The 11,317-nt window shown below is 46.5% G+C and overlaps 1 protein-coding gene across 1 annotated transcript in view; it reads left to right on the top strand.

The window, feature by feature from the left end:
* Window positions 1-1,339: 1,339 nt before the first annotated feature.
* LOC108700617 (lamin-A-like) overlaps window positions 1,340-11,317 on the top strand; it is a 30,473-nt gene continuing 20,495 nt past the window's right edge. Inside the window, 1 exon segment of the mRNA XM_041574563.1 lies at window positions 1,340-1,751. Coding sequence (XP_041430497.1) covers window positions 1,408-1,751 — 344 coding nt within the window. The 5' untranslated portion in view covers window positions 1,340-1,407.

Raw genomic sequence — 11,317 nt, 5'->3', positions numbered from 1 at the left:
CAGTGCGGGGCTTCAAGTATAACGATTTACAGTTCTATAGTCTGGTTGCTAGGGTAAGTTAACCAGGCAACCAGGTATTGGTTAAAAGATGATAAAAGATGATCTTATAAATGATCTTCTTGTTGTCAGGGCTGCTAACCTTAGCAACCAGAGAGTGAGTCAGGCTGGAGAGAGTGAGAATAAACAGGCTGACGCATACAGTTAAAGGACTCCTATCTGAAACATACTAAAAGTTAATGTTTAGGTGAACTTCCCCTTTAAATAATAAATAACCCCACCACTATTCAAACACATAGAGGATGCCCGTGGGTAATTGCTTTTGTGGCCCCTGTGTGAGTGGAGCCATAGGGCCGAAGATCAGGAAATGAGAAAGACTATGTGCAACATTGTATCACTGCTGTAACCCACGGCAACCAATCAGAATGCTGCTTCTATTCACCCAACTGCCCTGGGCTGCACAAAGCTGACTGCTGATTGGCTATAAGGGGTATCAGGCTGCTATCTGATTTACCACTCTAGGGGCCATATGTGTACCCCATAAAGGACCCAAGTTACCAATGGAGTAACCCTTGATATGCTGTCTCGGTTATCAGATACATGAAATTGGACAGATAAAATGTAATAATGATTTTGTTGGTTTTATTTGGGGGGTGAGTCTTATCACAGGGACTGTCAGATCGACACCCTCCCCCCCCCAGTTTAGTTTGTAGAATATACAGAGTAGCTGAGGGTTCTGGGAGTTGTAGTTCTGCAACATCTGGAAAGCTTTCCATTGCTCTGTCCTGCTGTAACATTCAGGGATGAGCAAACTAGCGATGGGACACGTACAGGTATGGGACCTGTTATCCAGAACGCTAGTTTTTCCAGATAACGGATCTTTCTTTAATTTGGATCTTCATACCTTAAGTCTACTAGAAAATCATATAAACATGAAATAAACCCAATAGGCTGGTTTTGCCTCCAATAAGGATTAATTATATCTTAGTTGGGATCAAGTACAAACTACTGTTTTATTATTACACAGAAAAAGGAAATCGTTTTTAAAAAACTCGGATGAAATGGAGTCTGTGGGAGACGGCCTTTCTGTAATTTGGAGCCTTTCTGGGTAAGGGGTTTCCGGAGCAAGTTGTAGTTGTGTAACAGCTGTTTCCCCTCAGACAGACAAGGCTTTGGTCATTGCCGATGTTATTGGTGAGTGACAGCTCCGCCGGCTCTTAGAGGTTCTGCAGCTGCTGCGTCTTCCATGATTTCGGTTTTCCTTTCCCTTTAAGCACCTCCTCCTCCTCCTCGGGTCCCTCCCAGGGGCTGGCAGTTGTGGATGTAACTGGGAGGCACAGGGCACAGCAGACTGTCAGTTGGAGAAGGAAAGCAGAGGACACTGACTGTCAGCTGTGAATTCAACAAGCTATGGAGACCCCAGGTCAGAAGCGGGCGACCCGCAGCACCCACACCCCACTCTCCCCCACCCGTATCACCCGCCTGCAGGAGAAGGAAGATCTGCAGGGGCTCAATGACCGATTGGCCGTCTACATCGACAAGGTGCGTTCCCTGGAGCTGGAGAACGCCGGGCTGCGTCTGCGAATCACCGAGTCCGAAGAGGTCGTCAGCCGCGAGGTGTCGGGCATCAAGTCGGCGTATGAGACGGAGCTGGCGGACGCACGGAAAACTCTGGACTCGGTGGCCAAGGAGAGGGCTCGTCTGCAGCTGGAGCTGAGCAAGACCCGCGAGGAGCACAAGGAGCTGAAAGCGAGGTAGGACCCAGGGGAGACTGTGCCATGAATGTGTGCCAACTGCTGGCGCTGCTACTGGGGCACCGGGTGTTACATTTGGCATCTTCATATCCAAACTGATTGCACAGACCTGCCTCTAGGGGCAACCACGTGTCTTGAGCAACTGACACCCAACAGGGTATTTGTCTTCCTTCCTACTTAATATCCCACCACCCCTGCTGGGAGTCTGTTCCCTGTATCTATCCCCCTTTCACTCTCCCTCCTATTCCTTTACTCTATTAGTCCTACCACCCCTGCTGGGAGTCTGTTCCCTGTATCTATCCCCCTTTCACTCTCCCTCCTATTCCTTTACTGTATTAGTCCTACCACCCCTGCTGGGAGTCTGTTCCCTGTATCTATCCCCCTTTCTGTAAAGTATCACTAACTTATGTTCCCTTTCACTCTCCCTCCTATTCCTTTACTGTATTAGTCCTACCACCCCTGCTGGGAGTCTGTTCCCTGTATCTATCCCCCTTTCTGTAAAGTATCACTAACTTATGTTCCCTTTCACTCTCCCCCCTATTCTTTTACTGTATTAGTCCCACCACCCCTGCTGGGAGTCTGTTCCCTGTATCTATCCCCCTTTCATTCTCCCTCCTATTCCTTTATGGTATTAGTCCTACCACCCCTGCTGGGAGTCTGTTCCCTGTTGCCTTTGCTGCTAACATAACAAGGAGTTGTTATTACAGAGCCATTAAATGATACATGAGCGGCACACGCTAAATGCTAAGTATCACACACCAGTTCTTATGAATGAGCTCATTGCATTATTAATAATCCCTGTTCGGTGTTGTCCCTACTGTGCTGGGAGTCTATGCCGGGAGAACAAAGTTATTTTGTGTTGTGCCCACTCACCATAAGGAGATCCTGTGCCCAGTATCTGCCAACCTTCCCTACATATTCCATATGAGCTATGCTTGTAGCCTGGTGCCAAGCAGTGATACTAGAGAAGGGCGTATCATTCCGGCCCTGTTTATACCCCTCTGCCACCCTGTACTTACGGGCACACCCACCATAGTGTCATGAGAACCCCTTGTGCCAAACAAAAGATTATTTTCCAGCTGTTTTTGTTCTCTCGCAGCAACTAATTGTAAGTAAAGTCTCTGCTGCTGTTGCGGAACTAAGGATGCCGGGAGTTGCAGTCACTGGCTGGCATTCCCTTATATGGTCTTATCCTCAGATCCCTGGAAAAACAAGACTTTGCTCTCTGAAGCCAAGAGGCGGGAGGCTTTGGCAGCATTGCGGGCTGCGGCGGGCTGGCTGCTCATTTTCCAGCAGATAATTGGATTTCCTTGTCGCTTCCTTCAATTAATCAGCCCCCCCCTTGCAATTAGGAAACATGGTGCGTGGGGCCCAAGGCATGCTGGGAAAGCAAAGCCAGTTATTATGTGATGCGGCTGCAATGGGCTCGGCTGCCCCACTGAATCAATTACCCCCCCCAGTAAAAGTGCCACTCTGCTGACCACCTGTAAGGCTCCGCCCCTTTCCTTTGCCTGTAGGTAACCTGCCCCCCCAGCCATGTGACTAAGGTCCCACCCAGACATTCCTAATAAATTCCTGCAATTCCGGAGCCCTGACACAATCCCTTGCTGTGCCCTGTGTCTCGCCATTTCTGCCCCCACCTCCCCTGCCAGACTGCCATTCCCTGCTTCTACCACATCATAGTGACAGGCATTTAAAGGAGAAGGAAAGGCTAAAACTAAGTCAGCTTTATCAGAAAGGTCTATATAATACTCCAGCACCACATTTCTTTCCTTCTATTGTGTACTCATGGGCTTCTTTATCTGACTTCCTGTTTTCAGCTTAAATCTCTAGGGCTAGGGCTTGAGCATGCTCAGTTTGCTCCTCTCCCCTCCCTGCTGTAATCTGAGCCCAGAGCTATGAGTGAGCAGGTGGAGACTCAGGCAGGAAGTGATGTCACACCAAGCTAATATGGCAGCTGCTATCCTAAACAAACAGAGAGAGTTTCTAGAGCTGGTTACTCAGGTATGGTAAAGCATTCTGCAGAATAAATATAGTGTTATAGTCGCACTATTGTGGCTAATCTATTGGCAATAAACTGCCTCTGTAGCTTTCCTTCTCCTTTAATACAGTAAATAGGCACCCCCTCCTTGGCCTTTGGGGTGGCCACCCATATTGACTGCACTAACCCCCTACCACACACACACACACACCCAAGGAGGCCCACCCTACAGTATGGAATCATCCATTTACCAATAGGACAAAGTTGGGGGTATTGGGGTGCTAAATCAAAGAGAAAAAGTAGAGCCAGGCACTCGTAGGTCAACTGCAGTTATTTTATTTGCACAACACGTTTCTGGCAAAGCCCTTTTTCATATACAAGAGTATTGGGGTGCTAGTGGTGGTGCTGTCTCACCCCTGCACCCTATTTACATTATAGGTTTGTCAGTTAACCTTTTCCTCGTTCGTATTCACAATTTAAAGTGAGGTAATAGGCCGGCCCCACTTTTCCCCTAAAGCACCCATAATAGAATTGTGGGTCATTCTCTCTGGTATTTAATTTGGTACTGGGGGGTACGGGGCAGCCCCAGCCCTCTCTTCCTACTTACATTAGCCAAGCAGTGACTGTTACTGTGTGTGAGTATCTTTAAATACAATTAAAGCCCATGCCCTGGTTGTGAGTGGCATTGCCCTAGGTGCCCACTGCCTTTTACCCAGACACAAGATTCACCCCATGAAGTACAAGGGATCCTTCCAGTGTCCCCCCAAACAACTGCTTTGTACAAAGGGCTGAGATGGTGCCAGGAGGGTCTTTATCTCTGGCTTCTGACTCTCGTGCCTACTGCAGCAGTTGGCACAGCCCCCCCATTGAACGTCATGCCCTGCGTGGGTGCCGCTGCATTCTCCTGCAAAGGTCAGTCATTAGGAAGGGAACACACAACAAATGTGCTGCTTTGGGGTTTGCAGCTGAAATCCTTCCCTTCATGTGCCCACACAATGCCCAATATATGCCCAGTTAATAGAAATCAGATCAGTTTATTAACGGTGCAGCTACTGACATCTACTGCTTACAATTTACATCTTTTATTTCTTTCCCTTTAAAGACGTTTCTGGATAGCGCTTGTTACAAACAGTGTACGTGTTACACAGAAAGAAATTCAGGGTTGGTTGCTAAGTAAGAGATACATGGAAACCTTATTTACTAGCAACAAGAACCAACAGCTTACAACATCCCACTGAATGTGTATATAGAGAATGACTGTACCGGGGAATCCCAATGTCACATTTCATATAAAAGTCATTTATGTATTTAAATGTTACTTCCCCTTTAAGGTACAGACTCCCCATTGTCTCCCTTTGCTGTTACATTGCAGAGCTGATCTATTTCCTATTAAACCAGTATAGCCATGGGGGAGGGGGAGGAAAGTTCCTTTCACTTTCATCTCCCTTAGGGCAGAGACACACGTGGAGATTCGGGAAATTCAGTCGACAAATCTCCTTCTTCAGGCGACTAACTACCCACAATACCCTAGAAGCGTTTTGTTTTTGCGAAGTCGTCTCATAAGGAAACTTCTGGCGACTTCAGAAAACGAATCGCTCCGAGTGCCATTCCGCCGGCGATTTAGATTGTAGCCAGTTGGGAAGTCATTGCGGGGGGGTTAGTCGCCCGAAGAAGAGACGATTTTTAGCCTGAATTCTCTACGTGAGTCTCTGCCCTTGTACAGTTGCACTTTGTGCCAAACATGTGACTTTGCATGAGATAAAGAAGCTGCTGAATCAGGTTCCAAAATTCCCCCCTGGGAGCTGGGCCCCCTGGGAGCTGATTAAGGGGTTCTGGGAAGGTTAAAGGATCACGGGTGCAATCTGACAAGAAGTAATAGGCGTTACACTGCAAGTGACTGTTTACTTCCCCTTTACTTGTAATGGAGAAGTAAACTCTACAACGGGGTTTTTATTAAGACAAAAACAATCTGCGATTTTGAATGTGTTTTGGGTAAAGTGAGATGCTCAGTCGTTTCCCCCTTTAATATGGCAGATTGTGGAAGATCCCTTTCCTTGTGGGCTGCTAAGGATTGTGGGAGATGTAGTTATACATGCCATAGATATGTGGGGCTGGTGTCGATGGCTGCCATGTGATGTATCATGAGAACAAAGAACATCTTGGAAAGATTAGACACGCAGTTGTGTTCTTCTGAGATCCCAGAAAACCATTATTTGGGCCCTGGGGCTCAGTGAATTTGGGACACGATACAATTTTCCACCTTTTTTTTTCATTTAATTTTAATTTAAATTCCTCTTTCTTGGGTCTAAACAGTGAGTCACAGGGGGAACAATAAACCGGTTATTCCCTAGTTGCCTCTGTCTACAGACTCAACCATTGATACAATAGAACCAGCCTTTATTTCTGGGCCTTTATTTCCCTATGCAAAGAGTGGTGCCCGGGCACAGGGGGCGGAGCTTGATCTGCTGCAGCTGCTCTGGCTGTTTAATGAATGGCAGCCCCCATAGCTGTTCCCTAGTAAAGATCGTGCCATTGATACAGTGCCAGTCCCTGGAATCATTATGGGCCACTCTGACCCTGTTCTTTTTTCCTTGATCAGGGCTTTACTTTCAATTCCCCTCTGCTCTCCTCCTTATCTGTAAGCCTGGCACCAGTCAATGCAGACCTGGAACCTGTTGCAGCACATAAAGACTCTCCCCAGAGGGCAATGCATGAATTAAAGGCCCCTGGATAAGGAGCAAGTGTTGTAACTCATCCTGTTCTTATCCCGGCGCACAACAGACTTCCTTCCTACTGGCACTGCCAAGTGAGTCACATCCCTGCCCGGGCTCTAAGGAAGCCGAGAGGATACTGGCCAGGGAGGGAAGGGTTAAAGCCGTCGCTTCTCTCTCTACGGACGAAGGTTCTTGCAGGTGACACCGATTCAAACAGAATCTTTGGGCTTGTTGCACATGAGAAGGGACATGTTTAGAGGGGCCATATTGGATCCCATAGAAGTGACTGTACAATAAGTCGGTTATTTTGAGCTTCATGTGATACAGAAGGTTATAGAGCAGCGCTGACCTCTCATAGCAGAGCAACTAGTTACAAGTAACTTCCCTTATCAGACAAACCATGTGTGCGTGTGTGGTTACCCCTCCATCCCTCGGAAACACAAAATATCCCATGAGCTTCCACGTAAAAACTCCTTATGTGCAGAGCAGACAGTAACCCTTCCAACACTTTCCTCTTGTCTCTATATATTAGGTACCTATCTAGTGCTACCAATCCCTATTTCTGTAGGGAAATGAGAGAGAGCAGACAGTAACCCTTCCAACACTTTCCTCTTGTCTCTATATATTAGGTACCTATCTAGTGCTACCAATCCCTATTTCTGTAGGGAAATGAGAGAGATCAGACAGTAACCCTTCCAACACTTTCCTCTTGTCTCTATATATTAGGTACCTATCTAGTGTTACCAATCCCTATTTCTGTAGGGAAATGAGAGAGAGCAGAGAGTAACCCTTCCAACACTTTCCTTTTGTCTCTATATATTAGGTACCTATCTAGTGTTACCAATCCCTATTTCTGTAGGGAAATGAGAGAGAGCAGACAGTAACCCTTCCAACACTTTCCTCTTGTCTCTATATATTAGGTACCTATCTAGTGTTACCAATCCCTATTTCTGTAGGGAAATGAGAGAGAGCAGACAGTAACCCTTCCAACACTTTCCTCTTGTCTCTATATATTAGGTACCTATCTAGTGCTACCAATCCCTATTTCTGTAGGGAAATGAGAGAGATCAGACAGTAACCCTTCCAACACTTTCCTCTTGTCTCTATATATTAGGTACCTATCTAGTGTTACCAATCCCTATTTCTGTAGGGAAATGAGAGAGAGCAGAGAGTAACCCTTCCAACACTTTCCTCTTGTCTCTATATATTAGGTACCTATCTAGTGTTACCAATCCCTATTTCTGTAGGGAAATGAGAGCAGACAGTAACCCTTCCAACACTTTCCTCTTGTCTCTATATATTAGGTACCTATCTAGTGTTACCAATCCCTATTTCTGTAGGGAAATGAGAGAGAGCAGACAGTAACCCTTCCAACACTTTCCTCTTGTCTCTATATATTAGGTACCTATCTAGTGTTACCAATCCCTATTTCTGTAGGGAAATGAGAGAGAGCAGACAGTAACCCTTCCAACACTTTCCTCTTGTCTCTATATATTAGGTACCTATCTAGTGTTACCAATCCCTATTTCTGTAGGGAAATGAGAGAGAGCAGACAGTAACCCTTCCAACACTTTCCTCTTGTCTCTATATATTAGGTACCTATCTAGTGCTACCAATCCCTATTTCTGTAGGGAAATGAGAGAGAGCAGACAGTAACCCTTCCAACACTTTCCTCTTGTCTCTATATATTAGGTACCTATCTAGTGTTACCAATCCCTATTTCTGTAGGGAAATAAGAGAGAGCAGACAGTAACCCTTCCAACACTCTCCTCTTGTCTCTATATATTAGGTACCTATCTAGTGTTACCAATCCCTATTTCTGTAGGGAAATGAGAGAGAGCAGACAGTAACCCTTCCAACACTTTCCTCTTGTCTCTATATATTAGGTACCTACTGTATCTAGTGTTACCAATCCCTATTTCTGTACATTTTCGCAGGAACATACTTCAATAAATTACCTCAGGGAACCTCTTAACTTGAGATATTTAATCAGGGACAGGATCTAAACACAGACAGTGTTGACAATAGGGGTGGCATGAAATGTTTGTCAATGCAGCCGTGAGAGCACTTATGTCTACTGACTATTTATTAGCCTTGTTGGGGTAGAATAGATGCCAAATTAAATTTCCTGTAACAGCACAGTGTGATATATGTACTCTTACTTTACATATAGTGTTAAATTTGTATTGCAATGGGAGGTGCCATATTGATTCCCTTAGACAGTACAGTATGAGGGTATAGCTTTAAATGTTGGGAAGTATGGATAAGGCCTGTCCTGTACAAGGCTTGGGATTGGATACAAATTACTACAATGAATATACTCAGTAGTATTGCCGCATACCCACAGCTAGAGCAGCAGATCTGAGGTTACACGTGTATTTCTGGGAGATACTAAATCCAGTCCCTGACGTGGCAGAGGGAGAGAAAGAAAAACCCACTCAGCTCCATCACCAGAGCAACCCACATATAAACTGTAACAAACTGCTCTGCTTGTGGTTTTTCCATTCCCGTCACAGACACTTGGGCTGCAGTGAAGATGAGTCACGAGATGAAGGCTCTGAATGGAGCGAGACACCTCCCAAGTCTGTGTGACAAACTTCCCTACTCTTGGCTCCCTGCTCTACGCAACACCATGTGTCTGTAGGGAGACCTCTACTTATCCATGACTTTTGGACTTGCACCATCCCATGTAGAATGGGGGAGAGTAAGGTCAAATAGTTGGGGGAGGAAAGGAGAGGGGATGAGAGACAGAAGGAGAGAAGGGAAAGGGGGTTAGGGAGTAGAGAGACGAATGGGGGCGAGGAGAAATATAGAAGGGGAGAGAAGAGGGAGGATGGGGGAGAGTAAGGCCAAACAGTTGGGGGAGAAAAGGAAAGGAGAGGGGATGAGATACAGAAGGAGAGAAGGGAAAGGGGGTTATGGAGTAGAGAGACAAATGGGGGAGAGGAGAAATATAGAAGGGGAGAGAAGAGGGAGGATGGGGGAGAGTAAGCCAAACAGTTGGGGAGAAAAGGAAAGGAGAAGGGATGAGAGACAGAAGGAGAGAAGGGAAAGGGGGTTAGGGAGTAGAGAGACAAATGGGGGAGAGGAGAAATATAGAAGGGGAGGGAGGTTGGGGGAGAGTAAGGTCAAACAGTTGGGGGAGAAAAGCAAAGGAGAGGGGATGAGAGACAGAAGGAGAGAAGGGAAAGGGGGTTAGGGAGTAGAGAGACAAATGGGGGAGAGGAGAAATATAGAAGGGGAGAGAAGAGGGAGGATGGGGGAGAGTAAGGTCAAACAGTTGGGGGAGAAAAGGAAAGGAGAGGGGATGAGAGACAGAAGGAGAGAAGGGAAAGGGGGTTAGGGGAGCAGAGAGACAAATGGGGGAGAGGAGAAATATAGAAGGGGAGAGAAGAGGGAGGATGGGGGAGAGTAAGGCCAAACAGTTGGGGGAGAAAAGAAAAGGAGAGGGGATGAGAGACAGAAGGAGAGAAAGGAAAGGGGGTTAGGGATTAGAGAGACAAATGGGGGAGAGGAGAAATATAGAAGGGGAGAGAAGAGGGAGGATGGGGGAGAGTAAGGCCAAACAGTTGGGGGAGAAAAGCAAAGGAGAGGGGATGAGAGACAGAAGGAGAGAAGGGAAAGGGGGTTAGGGAGTAGAGAGACAAATGGAGGAGAGGAGAAATATAGAAGGGAAGGGGAGGGAGGATGGGGGAGAGTAAGGTCAAACAGTTGGGGGAGAATGGAGAAAAGAAAAGGAGAGGGGATGAGAGACAGAAGGAGAGAAAGGAAAGGGGGTTAGGGAGTAGAGAGACAAATGGGGGAGAGGAGAAATATAGCAGGGGAGAGAAGAGGGAGGATGGGGGAGAGTAAGGCCAAACAGTTGGGGAGAGAAAAGGAGAGGGGATGAGATACAGAAGGAGAGAAGGGAAAGGGTGTTAGGGAGTAGAGAGACAAATGGGGGAGAGGAGAAATATAGAAGGGGAAAGAAGAGGGAGGATGGAGGAGAGTAAGGCCAAACAGTTGGGGGAGAATAGGAAAGGAGAGGGGATGAGAGACAGAAGGAGAGAAGGGAAAGGGGGTTAGGGAGTAGAGAGACAAATGGGTGAGAGGAGAAATATAGAAGGGGAGAGAAGAGGGAGGATGGGGGAGAGTAAGGCCAAACAGTTGGGAGAGAAAAGGAAAGGAGAGGGGATGAGAGACAGAAGGAGAGGAGGGAAAGGGGGTTAGGGAGTAGAGAGACAAATGGGGGAGAGGAGAAATATAGAAGGGGAGAGAAGAGGGAGGATGGGGAGAACTTGGGAGATTTCCCTGTTACTGTATCTCATTTCATTATGTAAATGCCCAACTGCAACTCCTTGTCAGTATGTTTCTATGGAAATCAGATTCTTTTCCTCGTTGGACTGGAAGTGGTTCCTTCCCTGCAGGGCTGGTATCAGAATCTCTATAAAATTAAGTCAGATTCTTGTGCCCAGGTCGGGTCTTACCCTGTGTCACATGATGTCGGGCAGGGGGTTTGGTACTGGGGGTCCCTATGTCTGAACTGGGGGTTCTAGTCTCATTGGTAAAAGCTGAAGGAATAGAATGAGTCAGACACTGGGCACAGGGACACCAACGTAACAACCGAGTTTGTTTGTTTTTTGCAGTTGGGCTGATGTTGGCACTGCCTGTCCATCCCATAATATGTCTCTCTGCTAAATGTAATACATTATAGTTCCCTCCTCTCTCCTATCCCATAATGAGCTTAAAGGGATTCTGTCATGATTTTTATGGTGTCGTTTTTATTTCTGAATGACACTGTTTACACTGCAAATAATTGACTGTACAATATAAAATGTCATTCCTGAAGCAGCAAGTGTATTTAGTTGTAATATTGGTGTGTAGGTGCATCT

Source organism: Xenopus laevis, chromosome 8S, assembly GCF_017654675.1.
Source record: "Xenopus laevis strain J_2021 chromosome 8S, Xenopus_laevis_v10.1, whole genome shotgun sequence".
NCBI classification, from domain to species: Eukaryota; Metazoa; Chordata; class Amphibia; order Anura; family Pipidae; genus Xenopus; species Xenopus laevis.
The sequence above is the reverse complement of the archived record's forward strand: the minus strand, read 5'-3'. Positions and strand labels throughout refer to the sequence as shown.